Source organism: Cricetulus griseus, chromosome 2 (genome assembly GCF_003668045.3).
Source record: "Cricetulus griseus strain 17A/GY chromosome 2, alternate assembly CriGri-PICRH-1.0, whole genome shotgun sequence".
Taxonomy (NCBI): domain Eukaryota; kingdom Metazoa; phylum Chordata; class Mammalia; order Rodentia; family Cricetidae; genus Cricetulus; species Cricetulus griseus.
In genome coordinates, this window is record NC_048595.1 from 310,886,680 (window position 1) to 310,908,254 (window position 21,575).

Below are 21,575 nucleotides of genomic sequence, written 5' to 3' on the forward strand. Positions count from 1 at the left end.
GGGGCACCCCCACTCCACAATAGCCACTGGGCCATTCCCAGACAAACTTTAGAAAGCACCTTTATTCTAATTCACAGTGGTGTGTAAATTTTAACATAGAAGATTCGGTAGCACTCCTTTAGCATCCTGCCTGTGACTAAGATAGCCTTCACCATCACAAGCCACATGGAAAGCTGTGATGGGGCAGTAGGCAGGGCTGGGTGGAAAGGCCCACAAATCTAAGGGCAAGGCAGCTGTTATCAACATTAGAGGAAGGAAAGTTAGGATCTTCTGACCCAGGCAACTTTCACTGCTCTGGTCTTTCAGAATCACAAAGGTGACATAATCTAATTTAAGGATGGGCTAACTAAAATACCAGCTGTCAAGTTTATCATTCTTTAACCACAATGGGAAAATCTGAGAAAAGGAAAAAGCACTCCCAAATGAGTAAACAATGGCCTTGTATCAAGAATCAGGCTTTAGTGCCTGAGTTCCACTGAGCATCTTTCATACCCAGAAGACCTACAGAGATGAAGGCAACCTTGGATAAGGGTGGCTGCTAGGAAAATCTGCCATTTTTCCATGTCAGCTCTTAGAGTGAGCACAACAGAGCCAAGCATTGAATTTTCTCCTTTCTCATGGGGTCATCATATTCTGTCTTTAGATTGACTTGTGAAAAAGTCAAAGCTTATAGCCTATGCCACAACATAGGCTTACTTCTACTGTGTGTCCTGCCAAACACATAGGTAGAAAAGTTACTTGTAAACAAATGCCAACTAACTCTTGTGTAGAGCTGCACATTTGTTTCTAAGATGGTGTAATGAAGTGCATCCTAAGTTAGTAGAAACATTTAGGGTAAGAGTTACTAAAACAAATTACACAGTGGTTAAAACAGAACTTGTTAGTGGTATGGTAACTTTGGACATTTCTACCTTGTGCATCCAAATGGAGCTCTCTGGTAAGTCTTGGGCACTTTAATCTTGAACATCAGCAAAAGGAATTAAATGATTATATTTGATCATATATATTCCTGTATAGTAACTTTAAAAAGAAATGTATTTTATGTTGGGCATTCAACCAGTTGCTGAAACTACCTTTGCTAGTCTATGGAGATGTGGCAATTGCTCAAACAAAGCTGTGAATTTGAACCACCAAACAAAACAGAAACTATGATGGAATTCAAAGCAAGTGAATATTAAATAAAACAATTCTTAAGCATTAGAGAAGCTGCATTTATGAGGATGGCTAAAGAGGAGACCAGCTGGAACACGGCTCAACAAGGAGCGCATGCTCAGCAGGGACAGCCTTTGGTTTCATCCCCAGAGCTACAAAAAATAAACAGGAGGTTCTCACTTCTCATGTTTTCCTTTGTTCATGTGTTTACATGGCTCTACCAACCCCGCCAATTACTCACAAAAGCCCTCTTAATTCTCCTTGAAATATTGTATACAATAGGAAGACAAAATATTACAGTATGAAAGCAAACTAATGTTCATATATGGATGAGTGCTTATTATGGTACAAATTATACTGTAACATCATCACAAATTGTAGTCATGGGATAGTTACTGTATGCTCACAATATAATGTTCAGGACAAAATCAGTATACAATAAAAAGTGTACATCTGCAGAAATACAATTCCAACTATGGCCCCTTTTCAAACTTCTGTGTATTATATACACATGCAGAAAAATACATGCGCGCAAAACTCCTATAACTCAATACATAGTTTTCTCCAAAGGATGGGATTTGAGGATATTTAACTATCTTCCTCTGTGATTTTCAAATTTTCCCAAATGAATGCTGCTTTATAAATGAAAAAGTGATTTAAAAAAAGTTCTGTTAGGGCAATATTCCATCACAAATGGAAGAAAAGTATAGAAGTCATAGTAGATGCACATCATTTTTCCCATTCTGTGTACAGTGTTGGCATTCTCAGAAAAAACAAATTCTACTTTTGAAGCACAAATGCCAATTTGCCACTTGTTTAAATAAAACGTTAAGTCTTACTTTAATACCTGCAATATGCTTATCACAGTCAGGAAGGTCTAGACACCAGAAAGAATTCGTACAACAAAGATAGACTCCTTACTGGCATGGCCTTTAAGACAAACGATCCTGCAGTTCATAAAAGCATTCTTCTGTAACATATGAGAGAAGAATAAAAAACAAGTACTCTTCCAACTTCTCATCAAGGAGCTCACCATCAATCCCACATTGATGGGAAGATGTTCATAAAGAAAGGAACTGAGCTATTTCCTCCCAAAATTCTACCAGAAAATATATAGATGACGGCAATGATAGATGGATAGATAGATAGGTAGATAGATAGATAGATAGATAGATAGATAGATAGATAGATAGATAATAATTGGATAGATACATACTTGATAGATAGTTAGATAAAAAATACATACATACATACATGATGGATAGATGGATACATAATGCATGATGGAAGGATAGAGTGGATGCATAGATACATACATGCATACATACATACTACATACAAACACGATAGGTGGATGGATAGACAGACAGACAGACAGACAGACAGACAGACAGACAGACAGACAGACAGGAAATCTTCTGTTCAGAGCCTTCTAAGAAGACAGAGTGTGCTGATTTCTGTATCTTTGTTACCAAGCACCTCAGGGTGCTGGTCAAACACCATGAAGGAAGTCTGAACTACAAGTCCAAACAGAGGTTTCCCCCAGAGACTGGCACCCAGCCCTCATTCCCTCTTAGCGTGGCACAGAGATTGCAGATGTCTGTAAAGTAGCTTAAGGCTAAATAGAAGACCACAGACAGTTTTGCTTAACTGGTAGTGTGCTTTCAGGAATCTAGGGCAGAAACAGCAGCCTATACAATGGGCTTAATGAAAGAGGCCAGAACAGACTAAGCAGTGTTCTATTCTAACTGCAAACATGCCCTGATCAGACTAAGAAGAATAAGACTGGAAACAAAAACTTTTTCCTCTGCATCATAGATTTCTCAGGCTCAGCAAATACTGGAAGAAGACTGGGTCCTAGAAGCCAGGCTTGTTATCCAGTGAAAGTCTGTCCTGGGTGAATTACTAAACTGATCTCTAAGCTCATCAGCCTCATCTGCAAAGGAAACATGCATCTCAAGGCTGCAAAGACTCAGGGAGGTGATGTTTCTAAAGGGCTTTGATCATTGTTAACCCACATTAGCATTAAGTTAAGGTAGTTGGACTGGAGAGATGGCTCCCCAGCAGGTAAATGCTGTGCAAGCATAAGGACCTGAGTTTAGATCCCGGGATCCAGATAAAAAGCTGGGCATCGTCATCCCAGCAGTGGAAGGGCAGAGACTGGTGGATCACTGCAGCTCACTAGCCACCCAAGCTAGCCCCATTGTGCAGCTCCAGGCTCAGTAAGAGAACCTATCTTGAAAAAGAAGGTGGAGAGCAATTGAGGAAGACACCTGTGCAAACTGGTTTTATGTCAACTTGACACAAGGTAAGATCATCAGAGAAGAGGGAACCTCAACTGAGAAAAGGCCTCCATAAGATAGAGTTGTAGGCAAGCCTGGAGGACATTTTCTTAATTGGTGATTGATAGGGGAAGGCCAAGCCCATTGTGGGTTCTGTAAGAAAGCAGGCTGAGCAAGCCATGAAGAGCAAGCCAGTAAGCCGCACCCCTCCATGGCCTCTGCATCACTCCTGCCTCCAGGTTCCTGCCCTGTGTGAGTTCCTGACCTGACTTCCTTCAGTGATGAAAAGTGATGTGGGAGTATAAGCCAACCAAGCCCTTTCCTCCCCAGCTTGCTTTGGTCATGGGGCTTCATCACAGCAGTAGGAACCCTGACTAAGACACTACCTGACATCAACCTCTGGTGTTGGCATGTGCACATGCACCCTATATACACGTACATGAACACATACCCATAATGAATTAGCAATGAACTGATTCTTAGAAGATAGTGCAATGCAAAACAACATTCATTTGAAAACTGAGAAGTTGGGATTCTAAATCAAATTATTATTTTATCTTACTTCCTAAGAAGAAAATAATTTCTTAGGCCTACAGAAAAATAAATGTTTCAAATTAAATGCTCATTGACTAAAGTAGATGATACACAGAGGGCCCTCCAGGTATCCAGATATAAGAAAACGCCTTTTTAAAAAAGTGTAAATTCATTGTGTGGGGAATAGATAATGGTCATACCATAGACCTTCAAGATACATACCTCATGGTTCATGAAAATGTTAAAAGTAAATACTTATAAAAGATAATATTGTAACTGCAGAATTATCTTTCTGTTTTATTTTGTACAAAATATATAATGTTCAAATATACTCAGGGTTAGATTGACAAAGATCAGTTTAATTTGGTTTCAATTATTATTTGTTTACAATTATTGAACTGTAGGTAATAAACAGGAATGTTTTGAGAAGGGGGGAAGATAACTTCTCCATCCTTCTACAGGAGTGTCACACATGTTTGCACCATCGTAAAATGATTGTTTGTCAGAGTCAAGGGTACTGAATGACTTCAAGGGAACTGTCTACCAGATACAACAGGAACGATACACGTGTGCACTTACAGAGACTGTGACAGTATGCACAGGTTCAAATCACACAAATCCTAGCACCAAGAAGGTGAAGTGGGCACAAAGTCTCACCTCTATTTATAAATGATACCTGCTGAGAAAGGGAAAAAGAGTTTTCTCCAATGGAATGACACTGTGCATATCTATCAAATTCCAGGTCAAGGCCAGAATCCAGGAGTAGTTGGACCCCGTGGTTTTTGTATGCTTTTTGTTTTGTTTGGGTTTTTTTTGTTTCATTTGGGGTTTTGTTTGTTTTGATTTTGGTTTTTGTGGGGGATGATGTTGACAGAGAGAAAGAACATAAAATTAGGTGGGTAGAGAAGTTGGGAGGCTCTAGGAAGAGTTGGGGGAGGGGAAATAAAATGATCACAAATATACTATATAAAAAGTTTTTAAACAATAATTTTAAAAAGACAAAAATGGTTGCTAAGTGATAACATCCAAGTAGCTTATTGCAGAAAGCCTCCCCTCCCTACACACTAATAATAATTTACAAGTAGGGAAGCAGTGAAATCTGGGGTCTGGGAAGTTTCTCCCCTCCCAGCATTTTCCAGTATGCAAATATAAAGAGCCAAGAGGTTGAGAAGCTTAGTAGAAAGCCTCAACTATAGTATAGACTGAGAAGCGACACGAGGGCCCTTTTTCGGGGCAAACTAACAATGAAGAGATGCACAAATGTCCTTGAGTTCTGGAGAGGACGGTGACCGTACTGTTCTTCAGAAACTGGGGCAGACTGGCAGTAAAGCTCTCGCAAACCCTGAAACCTGGCTGGCCAGCTCAATCCCAGAATGGATTAATGCAATGCCCAGACACTAATGCCTGCAAGGAAGCAAAAGTAAATCCCCTCTGAAAGAAAATAACATCAACGGGGGCTTCAAATCACTTCCTTGTCTCCTACACAATGTCCAGCATCCAATTGAAGTTACCAGGCACACAGGCTGAGTCTTGTTAAAACTGACCCACAGAGACCCTGTGCTTCTCTGAGTTGATATTGCTGTTTAATTTACCAGAAGGTCAAATAATGTGAGAGGGTGGAAATTGTGTGTGTGTGTGTGTGTGTGTGTGTGTGTGTGTGTGTGTGTGTGTTTAGTACATCTGGGCCCAAGCTTTACATTTTAAAAAGTAGTAAGCTAGGCACAATAGCAAGTATTTATAATCCCAACTATTGGGAGGCTAAAGCAGGAAGATCACAAGTCCAATACAAGCCTAAAAATGTAGCAAAGCCCAGACTCAAAAGACCAAAAAAAAAAAAAAAAAAAAAAAAAAGAGTACCAGTGTCCTATAGAGACTTTAATCTCTCATTCTACTACACAAAAGCTCAGTAAGGTTGATGACATGGAACCTGACTCCCCAAAAGGGTATGGAGCATGGACATCGATGTCCCTCCTAGTCAAGACTTGTTCTCCAGGGGGACCAACTAGCTCCAAGCACAGGTCAAACCTCATCATTTCTGAAACCACAGCTAGCAACCCATGTACACTTGGGACTCCCAAAAAACACTCACCCCTCTGTTTCATAAAGGGACAGGCCACATCGTAAGAAGCATTTTCCTTCCTGCTTATGACAGGTGGGTGACATTAAACCCTTGAACTCCTCTTGAGACTAATGGCACTATCATCACCACCAATAGTTCACTGGATTACTGGTCAGCTGTTTCCAACCTACTTCTGTAGTCCATGAACTTAGTTAGATGTGTGCCCAGCAACAGACGGACTGCCATTTTTATCCCCATCTCCTCATCCATTGGAAAGCAGCTAGACCACCAGATCACCCTTCTTGGCCACTTTCTAAGTGGCAATCAAAACAAGTGAGGTGGAGAAATGATTTTAGGATGTTACAGAGTGTGGTTGAAACCCAGGTTGAAAACCACGGATTCTGCTTCCACTTGGTCAGAGCCCATGCTTTCTCCACCAGCAGCAGTCTGATTGGCAGCATAGAGACAGGGGGCCTCTCGATACAAATCTTAATTCTGATTCAATTTCATGAAATGCCCTTGTGCATCCTGTGTGAGCCCTTCCACATGAAAGGTAGGCATCAGCAATGGATGATATAGCAGAAGGTGAAGTCGGACTCGGTGAGATGGACTGCCTGGTTTTGTACAGGTGGAGAAAGAGGACCGACCCAGCTTCCAGGGAGGCAATACCTTAGACCTCAGGAAGGTAAAAGGAGAGAACATTAGAACTGTCTGGCTTTGCAGAATCACACTTGGGCCCTTCCTACAAATGGAAAACATCCTATTATGACAACTTCCAACCACCATGGACACACTGCACTTAACTTATTATTGTGTCTTCTGAGATTTACCTGATGTCTTTAGCCACAATTTGACACAACACGGCAGCAGAGGACAACCCAGCTCTTGCAACTTCTATCTAAGGCAACTCCAGGTATAGTCTCATATATTATATAGTCTCTTAGAATTATATTCAGATCATGGACAGACAAAATGTCACTAAAAAAGTACACAGAACTTGGACTACATTAAAGTTTATAACTTTTATTCACCTAAAGATGCCATTGAGAGAACAGGAAGTTAAGACATAGTAGGAGACAGTGGGTTTTTTTGTTTTGGTTTGTTTTGGTTTGGTTTTTATTTGTTTGGTTTTTTTGAGACAGGGTTTCTCTGTGACTTTGGGGGCTGTGTTGGAACTAGCTCTTGTAGACCAGGTTGGTCTGGAACTCACAGAGATCTGCCTGCCTCTGCCTCCCGAGTGCTGAGATTAAAGGCATATGCACCACTGCCCAGCTGAGACAGTGTTTTCATTACACATAACTGATAATGAATTCATGTCTTCATAGATAGTGGGATAAACAACATGTATTTCTGATAGTCAATATTTTCATATATAAAAATGGCAGTCATACAGCTTAACATGATACTTAGATTCTTACAAATCAACTCAATAAAAACTGGGTAAATTCTGAGCAGGCAGTAAGTATCCAAAGGGTTTTCAGCCTTGTTTTTTTAGAACAATGTCACTCCATGTAGCCTAAGATAACCCCAAATATGTGGCAATCCTGCCTCCGTGTGTTGATATTACAGGCATGAGCCACTGTGCCAGCTTCAGCCTCATTATTGTTTTTGGTTGTTGTTTTTTCGAGATAGGGTTTCTCTGTGTATCTTTGGAGCCTCTCCTGGCACTCGCTCTGGAGACCAGGCTGACCTCAACTCACAGAGATCCAGCTGCCTCTGCCTCCCGAGTGCTGGGATTAAAGGCGTGTGCCACCAACGCCCTGCCAGTCTCATTATTTATCAGGTACATTTACATGAAAATGAGACATTACTGTATGTTTATTCCTAAGCAGATTGCAAACAATGTCCACAAGAATGTCATAAACCTATTGCTGGTGGGAGCACAGCAATAGAAACAGCTATTCTGGAAAGTTAAGCAGTAAAACTAAAGCTAAATATCCATATATTTAGCTAAATATGCTTTATAAGCCAATACTTTTATTATGTGCATGCTTACCCAACAGAAATGCACACATGCATGTATGTGTTTCAAAATCCTGCATATGGATTTCCATAGCATTACTCATAATAGTTCCAACTGGGGAGCATCCCCCATGCTCATCAAAGGTAGGATGGATAAAGAAGCTGTTGTACACACACAACCAGAGAAGTGCCGAGTAGAGAAGAGCACCAATACGTCCAGAAACATGGAGGAATCTCTCAAATAAGATATTTGGGGGAAAGAAGCCTGCCATACAACACTGCCAATACTTTTGTGAGTATGCGAAACTCAAAACAAGCAACAGCAATCAATACTGTGATGAGGAAGGATGGTGGCTTCCATAGTGACTTCCATGGTGGGCAATGAGGATGCATTGACATAAAGTTGATTTCTGGTGCTCTGATCACTTAGTCCCAGTCTTAGTCACAAAAATCCATCTATTTTCTGAAAGTTCTAAAAGTAGCTCACTTAAGGTTATGCTTGTGTCTGTTTTGAGTACAGTTTGAAAACTAGATCTGGTTTAAATTTATCAGTTAAAGAACATTTAAACAAATGTTGAAATATTAGAAACTAATGAGTAATTATGAACATGAACTCAAGCAGTACAGGGGGCAGAATAAGAGAAGAGAAAGCAAATCATGTTATTATAGAGATCTTGGTGATAACGTGAGGATGCAAAAATGCTACTGATGGAAGACACTGTGGCTTTTCATGCTGCATAATATTAGCATTTGGAACATAGTATTTATCAGCTTGATGAATACACCCTATACAGCAATAATCATGTACGTCACACCCACTAAATTTTCTATGAACCTCCCTGGGCCATCGCTTTGCTGTTCTACAATTAACTCACAGATGGGTGAGAAACCTGTGGTTTTTGTCTAAAGCAAAAATATGAAGTGAGACGGAGTCGCTCACAGTGGGATCAAAGCCTGAATATGAGAGCAAAGGAGAGATGCTGTAGTGAAAAATTCAGCCATTGTAAAAAGACTACAAAGCTGGGCATGGTGGCTCACACCTTGAAACCCCAGCACTTGGGAGCCTAAGGCAGATGGATTTCCTGGAGTCCAAGACTAGCCTGGGATACTCAGTAAATTTCAGGCTAGCCTGAGCTGTAATATGAGAGTTTACTTTAGAAAACCAAACTACTGAGTTGGTAAAACTATGGGTATGGCAACTAGAAGTTAGAGGCCTTGGGCCATGGGGACACAGAAGTAGCTAAAGACAATACACTGTAAAGTGGTTGGCTAAGAACATTATTCACAGAATAACTAGGTCCTAACACAGGCAGGGATATACTCTGTCTTGTTTGGCCTTGGGGTATTTGTGCTGTTTCTAGCACTCATACATGACCATTACTTAAGACAACTTGAGTTCACATTTCTCTCCTGCAATCACAAAAGTATAAAGCAATCAGCCATAGGACAGAACCCTATTAACCCTAGAAAAGACCAGCAGTTCTCACACGTGATTAATAAGGTCTTAACGGCTGCCTTAAAATAGTACTGACTCTTGGGTGATGATTTTAAAAGATGGAGGAAACACTGCCTGATGGATGGTACCCTCGGTGTTATGAAACAGCCAAGAATTGAGTGTAGGGATGCATTAGTGGCAACATTCATGCTTGATTCTAAGTAAGAAGTGTAAAACCAGAGGAATTTGGTAAATGCAGCTCAGTAGAGGGAAGACCCTCTGGTGAAAGAGCAGTTGGTAACTTAAGAGTTCCTTTGTCTAGGGTCCAGTTGTTCATGCCTTGAGCACCAGTAAACACTGAGTGTGAACTTTCTGTGCCTCCAGGTATAACAGATTAGAGTTCATGTAAAAGCTATTTCCATCACTTTTGTATCCTCATAACAACTGTCTTCAGTTTTTCCTTTATTAATGCATCAAAGCAACAAAAAGATGGCTGCCATTAAATTGATACACATTATCACAGAATGAATCACAAGCTATTTCCAAGACAGGTCCTTTTAGAACTACATCTACTGTAGTCTCCAGGGCCAAATAAGAGCAACACCAAAGAGGAAATGCTTTTCTATGTGCAAATAAAGTAATACAATGTCTGAGACTGGCTGTAAGATAAACTCCCCTACCCCCTACACACACACACACACACACACACACACACACATATATATATAATATAACAGGTATATATAGATAGATAGATAGATAGATAGATAGATAGATAGATAGATAGATAGATAGAGAGAAAGAGAAGGAGGGGAATGCAACAAAATAGGTAATGAAAGTTGGAGATTGTCTAAGCTAAATGATGGTACTCTTGTATTCTATGTGTCAATTTTCTTTCTTAAGAAGGAAGGAAAAACCTCTCCCAAATCATTCTAGTAATGAAAACAAAACAAAACAAAAAATCAAAAAGTAGATGGGAAGGAATGAAATGCCAGCTGGCAAATACGCTATTTGCCATGTTTGACTCTATGTTAAGAGCTTGGGGACTTAAGTACCCATAAAGTCTATGATGGGGGTATTCAGAAGCCCCTTCTTCTAGACACTTTTTCAGCCCATCTTGGTATCACTAAGCCCAGAGAGCTGGCTCAAGATCATGGGTGCTGTAAGCAGCAGAGCCGAGACCTGAACCTACACTGTTTTTGCTGTGAAGTGAATCATAGCCAATTCTGCCACCTTACTTGGTGATTCTTTCTGACATTCTTACAAGTTGCTTTTAATCTGTAAAAGTACCCTAGCCTCCTGTGCATCACTGATGTAATGTCATATGACTTCTGTACTGAGTTATACCACCACAAAATGAGCCTCAGATTATGCTATATCTCCCAATTCCCACACTGCTAGCCAAAAGAGAGCTTGTGGCTTTTAAACAGTTGCTCTGATAGGGTGAGGAGACTAGCCCCATTGTTTACATTAGTCACATAAATGGCATGGTCTCAGAAACAGTTCAGGAAATGAACCAGTCATTGTCTAAATCGATCTCTCTAAACAAAGTAAAGCATTGCAGGAACCGAGTAGCCCATGCAATGTCCCAGTAACCAGAGTCCCTCCCTCTGTACCAATCCTTACAGTCTTAGCAATGCCTTTTTGTGAGCATGCCCCACATTTGTAAGCAAAAGGACGATGTGAGGCTCCACATATTCATTTTCCAAGACAGCTTATCTTGCATCATTTTAGTTGTGTCTTTCCAAGTCATCAAGAAGTCTGCTACTCATTCGCCTGCCCCAAGTCCACTGTTCTCAGTAGACCTCCCCAACTTCTGCATCCCATCTTCCAGGAGAGTTCAAAAAGAAACAAGTTGCACAGATACAGATCAACTCAAATGTGATGATTTTTTCTGCCTTTTCCCCAAAAGTGTATTTGGAGCATTTTGTAGCCATTGTGAGGTTTAAGGAAAATTATTTGTGTCTTTACTTTTAATTGGCTCTTGTGTTTTCTAGTAAAAAGGAAAATCATGTGATCATGACCTATCTTCATCTCTGACCCACCTGTGGCATCAATGTTCTCTTCAGGAACAAGGGAGAACACACTGCTTTGTTCCTAAATATGAATACAATGATATTTTAATTCCTTAGGGAAAATGACGAAACTGATGTATTTTAACTTCTCAATCAGCTAAAATTTAGAAGTTGCACCAGTGAAAAATTTAACAACTGATCTGAAAGAATGCCATGTTTAATCAAGTTCTAACAGTCAAACATTTCACACAGTGCCATGTTCCTTCTTACACCATCTCTCTTGCATTTAAATACTGGCTGTGATTTTTCTATACCATCCTACATCACGGCAAGCCAGGGAGACATTCTGAGAAATGAAACATGAGATTTTGTCATTGTGTGAAAAACTGCCGACTGTGCTCATTGGAACTGAGACAGTGTGGCCTCCCATACACCAAGGCTATGGACATAGCCATGCCACAGAGATAGCCCATTACTGATGGAAAGGTCATAATGCAATATATTGCCATTTTCAGTTTCAGTCAGAGAAGAATTTCTTCTGTGATTTCCATTCACCTCACAGCTGCAGTCATAGAAAACAATGCTTCCCACACTCAGGAAGACTGGATCACATATTTTTAACTTTTTGAGACAGAGGCTCACTCTATATAATCAAAGCTGCCTTTGATTGTGCTCACAGCAATCCTCCTGCCTCAGTCTCCCAAGTGCTGGGATTATGGGCTGGTTTTCTAACTCACAGCTTTAAGTGTCCCTGGCAGAAATGGAAATAAGCAAACTCCCAATATTTATAAATATATAATTAACAGTAGCATTCAATAGTCAATGGAAACAAATATAATAAACATGTTTACATCCCTGTCTTAGAGAAGAAATAACCGGCATAAAAACAAAAAGCCACTTCAAAATTGTGAAAAATTAGGATTTAAGACCTGAGTAAATACACCTTAGCTATCTGATTTATTTCATCACAAAATGTCTCTTAAAAACTAACTTTTTCTATTCTATGATATTTAAAATTATATTTACTATAGTATGAATATTTTGGCCAAGATGGATAAAAATCAACTGGAAAATATCATCTGCATTAAACAGACAATATAGTTGTTTTTAACTTCATGTCTTGGAACCAAATATAAAGAGAAAACACTGTCACACAGCAAATGCTTCCCATCTTTCCATGATGTGGACACCTGTTACAGATTAAAACCCATAGACTGATGCAGTTCACAGGACAAGTGCATTTACACACAGCTAACACCCTGATGGTGAGTTTTCCTGTGTGGTGTCCTCAACACTACTTACAATAATCTAAATACTAAAGTAACCAGAATTAAATAACTAACTCTTGCTAATTTACAAGTTCCTTTTTTATTTAACCTTAATGGAAAAATATTTACAAAGTTCAAGTATAAAATCATCTCTGTCCTCCAAATTATATTTTTGAACATTTTATGAATTAGCAAATGTCTTTATCGCATTTTCCCTTTGTTAGTGTTCAGTAAGCAAAAATGGAAAAGAAACTGTAGAGCTGGCTATTATACCTCTGTTCAACACTGTGAACTAGAATGAAAATTCTGCTTCACAGTCTGCACTCTACAAATAGTTCGGAGCTTGTATGCACTTCTACCTAATTCAACAAAACGCTGAAAAATCCCTGCCTTGTGGTCAAGTTAGGAAGGTTAAAACGTCTATCTAGTAATGAAGTGATAGAGATATCACAGAGCTTGTAATCCCTTTAAAATTAAATCAGCACAAATATGACAAGCATGTATAATTCTTTATGCCTCTAAAGCCTAGGATACCCATCCCCCACCTACCCCACACCAAGCAAGGGAAACTAGGCTGAATACAATGGCAGACGAAGAAGAAGAAAGACAGTCTCATTACTACACATCTTTCCTGCCTCAGGCAAGATGCATATGACTACTTAAGTAGACCAGAGGAACTGGGCTGTGTACTCTGACCCTAAGTGCAAACACTCACAAAGATCTCTCCACTGAAGTGAAGGAATGTCACATCAAATTGGTTGTTTGAAAATCAACCTCACTTTTCTTTGAGCATGTGATGGCCTGTAGTTGTGTTTCTCAAGACTCAACAACAATCATTTGACTAGTTTTTAAATAAGAGTGAACAAAACAGTGAATCATACATTATACCTCCAACTCCTATCTCAAGCAGATTTTTTGTTTTTGTTTGCCTTTTTTAAAAAAATTTGAGATCAGTGTACTTAAATACAACCTCCCCAGCAAAGCACTCTTCAACATGTTTAATCTTCATATCTGGAGGTGGACTTTGCCTATCTAGAAGGTTGAGTTAGCACAGGTTAAAATGAAAGTAATGAGAACAATGAAGAGGAAGACATCTCTAAGAGCTGAAGAGAGGGCCAAGTTAGACAAGATGGTAGATAGATGATTTCAAGTAGGAGCAGGGCGCACAGAATATGTTTGCTAAAGAGGGAAGTTTTTCACTTGCCCTAAGTGGTGCTTTCTTAGAATACATACAGCCTGATACATATTTGAAAGAAGAAACATCCTTTTGGAGGCAATGAATCACTTTAAGCATTTTTAAACAGATTCATTTGACTATGTCATCATTATTGTTCTAAAGAAATAGTCACTGTGGAAATGCTGATAATACAGTCAGTCTAGCAATATCCCAAGAACTTACCAGAGAAAAATCCTGGAACACCAAGAACTCAATGGACCAGCACAAATATTCCTTCAACCTGGGCATATTTGGAAAATGAGCTTATTTGACAAAAAGAAAAGAACAAATTCAGCTTTTATGTTTTGATCCATTTTGTGAATTTTTCCTTCTTTCTTTTTGATCAATTAGCTTAATTTGAAATATTATTTAGATAAAGAAAATCAAAGAGATTTCTTCTTATGGCTTAGCTATAAACATACTTAACTTTTAAAGTGATTTGAAAAAGAAACAGAACTCAACAACAATTAGAGGTGGTTTGCAGCAAGAATTGGATCATTGTTGTATCATCCAAAGATGCCAGATTCCACCTCTGTGAGAATGGCGATGCCGCTGGCTCAGTGGATGGTATTCCTTGTAGGTTTGTGTGGCTGCGGACCTGATTCTGAGGATGCCCATTTCCATCATCTTTGTTGTTAGCTTTTCAAATGCAGTGTTTATTACTATGTATTTGTAGTTCGCTTCCTCTACATGGCAAAAATGTTGCACTGTGTGTTACAGCCTTAGAAACAGATGATCAATAGCATTGGAAAGTGACACAATTAACTGAAGGGAGGTCAGCTGCATATATACACTTAGACAGAATGTTTCTCCTTATTTCTTATTTCCATAGTGTCCTTAATTCTTCAATCACCTCAAGGTAGCAGTGTTTGGGAAAAGAATTACTCAGTGAGGCTAACCCATGTTGAAAAAGTGTTTCTAATACAGCAAAATTCAAAAAATCTCCAAGTCCAACTTCAAATCCTTTCTGGAATGCTTGCATCATTACATTTCAGTTTTATCTACAAACTCCAAAGGTCCCAATTCCCAACCTCCCAAATTTGCATAAAATGATCAGACCCATAATTCATATGGTGCTAAAGAGAAAAATCTTGCATATGATAACTTGTCTAGAACTCCAACTATTCAGGGATTTCAAATTCTCTGTTAGAGTCTAACTTAGAGACAACTGTCCTGAAGATGAAGTGCAGATCTTTCCCAGCAGATAAACAATGCTTTATATATAATGTTAGCAGGTTTTGAGCCACAAACGCTTTAGGAGCTCTCTGAACTCAGCTCCAGAGTAACCAAAAGCAGTGACTTGTGAACTCAAGAATAAATACAAAGGAAACAGTTTGTAGTGATTTGAATTCAAACCATTTTTAAAGGACTCTGTTTTATTTTAGACATAATAACACTTAAAATCTTATTGGGGGAGAGTTCTTGTGGGTCTTCTTACACTTACTATTCAAAACACACACACACAAACACACACACACACACACACACACACACACACACACACACACACTGTTTTAAAACTGTTTCCTTAAAACTCTTTTTAGATTCTAGACTGCACACGTTGAATTTTCTCCATTTCTGATACCTGTACCTGCCAGCTTAAAAACTAGTTTCTCAAAAGACTGAAAGCACCTTCAAACGTCAAAGGGCGTCTTTTTTATTTCAAATTCCCAGCTCTTCTATTCATTTCAATCACTTATCATTTACTGAAGTTAATGATTGACAGCGAAAACTAAAACCAATCTTGTGCCCGGTATGGTTTCAACTCCTCTGAGACATAAGTTTTAAGAGGGCAGAAAAAGTGGGTGGCCATCTGAGCACCACCGCATTGCTTCTGCTGCAGCCTTGGTGGTTTGCAGTAGCAGTCTGGTTTGACTTGCATGAAAAATTCAGCCTAGGAAATGTTTCTGCAACAGCAAAGGCCATCAGCCTCTCATCCCCCACCCCACACAGCTTTTCCATCTTCCAGGGTATAGAAGCATAGAGAGAACATTTTGGCTGAATAAAATCATTCTCCTTTAACTTTAATAAATAAACTGCATTTGGAATCAATGTTTCTTATTTGTAGGAATGGGGATTCGGAGGTTAACCGAGTGCCTCCTCCTCGCCTTGAGCATACAACAAAACCCATTAAAATTACGACCTACAACTAAAAGGGTCGCATTTACTTTAAAGTACAGAGCATTCTTTCTTAAAATGACCACGTTTTTAAACATAGCAAGAACTCAGGGACAAATAGTAATCCTCAGGAGACAGGTACACAAGTGGCCTCAATGGTCAAATGTTCGCAAGGGAAAGTGACCTAAGCTGCAAAACATGATTGACAAGGACCAACAGAAGCGCCTTTCTTGGTAGCTTGATTGGGCCATCACTTGCCAGTAAAGAACTCTGCCTGTCCCAAGCAGAGTAAAAAAAGAAACCCAAACTTTTCCAAATAAGCTGGTTCAGTCCCGCCGATCTAAATCCAACAGGTGTCAACACACGTCGCCACAGCCACACATCTTTCTGAATGTGGTCTAGAGCAGCATGGAGTGGTTAGCGAAGAAATCGAAAGAATCCGACCTCTAAGAGGATTGTGAAAAACAAAAACAAAACCAATCTGGTCCCTAGCCTGGCTGATCCCTAGGCGATGGGGTCAAGGAGTGGAGATGGGGGGAATCTCTGCTCGCGCCTGAGGACGTGCGTTGTCTTAGGGTCTCAGAGCACTGCCCCTGCGCTGTCCACCCAGCACCACAGTAAGGCAGAGTCGCCTGGGGCTGGGAGTCAGGGAAAGGAGTGTGCGCCGTACCTGCTTGTCCAGGGTGTCCCGGGCGCCTGCGGGTCCCGCGCTGGTCCTGGGTGGTGCGGGCGTCCGCTCGCAGCTGCAACCTTCCAGGAGGTACATGCCAGCCGGGCGGCCGCTCTGCTCACCCTCGAAGTAAAAGAGTACATTCTGGTAGAGAGCGAACCACTTTTCGTGCCAGCGGCTCGCCTCGGCTGCCTTCTTGCTCAGGAAACCGCGCTTGGTGCCCTCCTTGCGCGCCAGGAAGGCCAGGTACAGGGCGTGCCCCTCGTTGTAGCGCACGCTTTTCTGCATGGCGAGGGCGCGGGGTGGGGCGTTGGGGGTCGCAGCCTCAGCCCCGCGGCGGGGCCATCACGGAGTGCTCTCCTGGAGGACGCACCCCGGCCCGTCTGCCACAGGGCACCTCGCCCGCCAACCAGACCTATTGCGCCGATCCGGGCTGGGGCACCGTCTCCTCCCCGACCGCGCCCTCTCGGGCACCCGACGCCTCCCGATCTCCGGAAGCCCGGTACCGCGCGGCCCTCCGAGGGCGCCCGTACTCACGCCGCTCCACCCGAAGTTGCAGGAGCTGAGCCCCCAGCGGCGGGCTGCGCTGTGAGGCGCGCAGCAGCCGGAGGACTGTCCTCGGGCAACGCGCTCCGGGAGACAGAAGGTAAAACGTCACGTGGGAGATCAGCTGTAATCGGCTTGGAGACCGATTTAAAGGGTAAAGTAGGCGCGGTGGCGGCCGCGGAGGCGCTGCCTGCTCTCCCCAGCGCGCATCCTTCACTCGCCTGCCAGGACCCTGGTCTCTGCCTCTGCCCAGGCCAACCCCCGATGGGGCAGATCGCCCGGGAAGGGCAGGAGTGTCGTGGTACCCAACCGCTCACAGCAGAAACACGCACAAATATGATGCTCTCCCATACACACAGGCAAACGCACACTGAATAACACACGCATAGAGACCAGTACCTGCACACAAACACAGAATGTTCATATTCATACACCAAAGCACACATGCAGACAAATGCAATAGGCACAGGCGCACAAGTGTGTGTGCACTCACAACATAAATTAGCAAATGCCCTTTCACCCAATGCTCACAGTCATGAACATAAGAATACAACATACAGTCACAAATAACACACCCCTATGCACACAAATACACATTCACACTTACAAAAATATACCATACCCACTGTATATAGTTCTCAAAAATGTAAATCCACAAATTTGTACTTACACAGGCCGATACATATATGTACATACCTTGGTACTGTCTCAAACATGCTCATATTTACTGTACCAAATGTATATATACACTTATACCGTATATACATTCACAGAAACATCAGACAAATGTACACTTATACATAAACACACATCTGTCAGCCCTTTCAGTCACACACACACACACACACACACACACACACACACACACAAAGAATTATAAAAATATGCAAATCCATGCCCTCCTAAACACACTCATCAGTTACAAACGCTTACAGACAGAAAAAGGACAGCTACATAGGCACTTACATCTACACATTTTTACAACCACGTGCGTGCACTCACACTCACAAATAGGTTCAGTAGCAGCAGGTGGAGTCACATGGTGGTTTTGCATAAACCACAATGTTGGCTTCCCAGCTTGTTCCCGAACTGTAGAGTTTAAAACTAGCAGTGAACATTGATAGGAGAAGTTGAGTGTTCCCAGAAAGCCAGCAGATGTGTCAATTCCTTTTGAACACCTGTTATTTCACGGGATTAAGATAAGAGAAACTAAATGTTAAATGCAGAGTTTTAAATAGAGGGAGGAATAACACTATGAGGGAGACTTTGTTGGCAGGGGCAGAAACTGTCCCCAGAGGCCAAGTTGTCACAGGCTGAACAGAGTCCCTGGCAAAGACTGGGATTCATTTGATTAACAAACCTAACAGCTACTGCTGGAAAACCAAGATATTCTATCAAAAAAAAAAAATGCAAGTGGAAAAGAAATGATGTTCCAGAAGCTTCAAGAGAAAACTGGTGAACCCCACAGTGCCCTCTTGGATTCTGCCTCACTTTCTTTTTATTTCCGTAGCCACATATTGAAATGAGTGGCCCAAAGAGTATTGTTGAAAGCAACAGAATAGTAAAATATTCCTTTCAGGGAGGTGAATTGGCAGCAATACACCTGTCTTTTACTGCGGTTATATGCTCACAAATTGATCTCCACAGGGTCCTGCCTGCTCTGAAAGGACTGCCTTTGCAGAATATGTTAACTCTGCCTCACCAAACAGCTGAGTGGTTTGCATTTTACTGTCAAGGAAAACTTCACTATTGAAGTCCATGTAATAGGAAAATTGCCCTTTTGAAATGACTGTGGGGGAACAGTAGCCATCCTTTTACATACCTTGTATCTGAAGGGCAGTGCCTGTTGAGCTGGACATAGCCCAGTGGAAAGCTTTCGCTGTCATTTAGACAAAAACAGGCTTCAGTCCACATGGTTCTGGAAACAAGGGAGAGGGAGGTTATCTCTGGGGCCCTTTCCTTTCCTTATCCATGGTCCATCTCTGAGAAGAGGAAGCCAAAGGATAACTGGAGCAGTTGAAACACTCCAGCTTCAAGCAGAAGCCGGAATGGGTCTGGCCAGAATAAAATACTTACTACAATTTTGTAATGAGTATTCATACCTTCTAACCCCCTTGTGTTCCCTCTGACTTGAATGACTCCTTTCTTTAGTGAGCACTGTCTCTGACATCTATCTGTTGTCAAATGTCCCCTCTATCTATAGAAATGTCCTTATTTGAATCCCAGGAAGTATTTGTTTTAACCCTTATCTGATCTCACTTTCTACTATGTGAGGTGCTGTAGACCTCATTTCCCAGGGCGGTGAAAGAAAAAAAGCTCTGGCTTCCTCCATGTTTTGGCTGGTGACTATAGTATTGTTATTGCAGTTCTCATATATCGTGTGTGTGTGTGTGTGTGTGTGTGTGTGTGTGTGTGTGTGTGCGCGCGCGCGCGCGCGCGCGCGTGTGCACAAATGAATGTGTGTATACATTCATTCTGTATGTGAGTGTGGATATACATGTAGAGGTTAAGACAACCTTAGTTGTTGGTCCTCACCTTGTCTGAGTCAGGTTCTCTCTTTGTTCACTGACATATGCCAGGCCGCCTGACCCTCAAGTTTCCAAGGATTCTCCTGTCTCTAGCTCCCATTTTACCATACCTTGATACCTTGTCTGGCTTTTATATGGAGATCCTAATTCATGCTTGCATGAAGTTTTATGCCCAACAGAGCCATCTCTCCAGTCCCTATAGTGGATTTTATTTATGGAAATTCACTGTAACAGTTATTGGGTGGAAGCTGACGTCCTCAGTTATTCCAGGGTGGTGTCGAGTGGTGTGGCTCGTGCTATCACTGTGCTCACTCCAGAGTAGGCTTTCACGGTTAGGAACATCTCTTGATTCTTAGTAGCAAAGCCAGTTCCTTAATGAATACAGAACCTACAGGGTTTATATGCAGTAAGCACGTAAGTGATCTATAAGTATTTCTAGATTAATTTTGCCATTGGTCATTAAATTGTTAAGGAGAGTGCCAATATCTCATATTTAGATTTCTCTGTAATCTTTACTTTAAGGGTAAAATGACTAGAAATCAATGGGGCATCTAGGAAGCCATAGCCAGTAAGTGTGTGGCTGGCCTCTGTGGGACCTCAGCTCCTATGTCCACTGGAAACTGCATCCCCGGACCTTATCTTCCTGAAACAGCCAGAGAGTTGGGAGTCGAGGGTGCTTTTCCTGCAGATCTTACAGGTTATCTCTACTCCAAATAGATGGGGACAGCATGAAGTCTCTGCTTTTCCTTTGGGCGTTTCATTAATTCTTTTCTGAGAGGGTCAATTCGTGGCATTTCTTGAGATCAAAAAGTGATTCTTGATGATAATTCTGAAAACATTCTATTTGTCCTTCTCTAGGTAAATTAAAGGCAAAAAACAGCATTGAGCTGCCATATCTGGAAACTGATTTCTATTCCCAGGAAGAGGTACAATTCAGGCAAGTTCACAAAAATCATGAGGAGGAAGAGGAGGCAAGGGGGTCAGAGAAGGTGACTGGGGGGGAGGATTTTATTTGAGCTATCCAAAATGCTTTGGTTAGTTAATGGGAAGAATTCAACCTTCAAACTTCAGGGTTTCAGGATCCCAAACTCGGGCCTTATCTTTTAGGCACAGAAGAGAGGCTTTTTATTCATCCCCCCTTTCCCTCAAACACTGTAGTCTGTGGAAATTTGAATGAACTCCTTAAGTTTCTGTAGTGACCTTTCCCTATGAGTCTTGTCATTTAGAAATGGTTTAGCACTGGGTTCTTAGGAAAGTGCCGCTTGCTGTAGGGCTATAAACAAAAAAAAAAAAAAGTTTCCATCTTCTCTCTGAGGATTAACTGGACTGAAGTGGCAAGACAAACACATTGGAGAAAACAGTCACATGGTATAATTACCTACAAGCCCAAAGCTATCCAGAAACTTCTTTGGCCATTTTTTTTCTGCAGAGAGGGAAAGGAGCATTGTAGACAAATTTAAGAGGCCTAAATAATGACCAGGCAAGCAAGCCCTAGAGACAGCCATCAGAATTTGAGGGAGCCCAAGCAACAGTCAGTGTGTTTTATTAGGAAATTCTGTCTAGAAATAGGGAAACTCTCCAACCAACTGTACCTAGATAGACAGGGAGGCTTCAGGATGGAGAGGGGCACACTTGTGTTCATTTTCAACCTACTCAGTGCAAATGAGGAAATTCCAGGAAGAGCCGCCCCCACCCCACCTCCCCGTGATAGGGAGAAGAACAAGGCTGGGCCTGCTCTTAAGGTATTTTCATTTCCTTTAGATCAAATTCTGCAGCATGGGAGAAATGCT

The 21,575-nt window shown here is 41.4% G+C and overlaps 1 protein-coding gene across 1 annotated transcript in view; it reads right to left on the minus strand.

Moving 5' to 3' along the window:
- Positions 1–18,074, minus strand: part of LOC100759959 (ras-specific guanine nucleotide-releasing factor 2) — a 230,159-nt gene extending 212,085 nt beyond the window's left edge. Inside the window, exon 1 of the mRNA XM_027401746.2 lies at positions 16,712–18,074. Within this exon, the coding sequence (XP_027257547.1) occupies positions 16,712–16,999 (288 nt within the window). The 5' untranslated portion in view covers positions 17,000–18,074. The remainder of the gene's footprint in view (positions 1–16,711) is intronic.
- Positions 18,075–21,575: the final 3,501 nt, after the last annotated feature.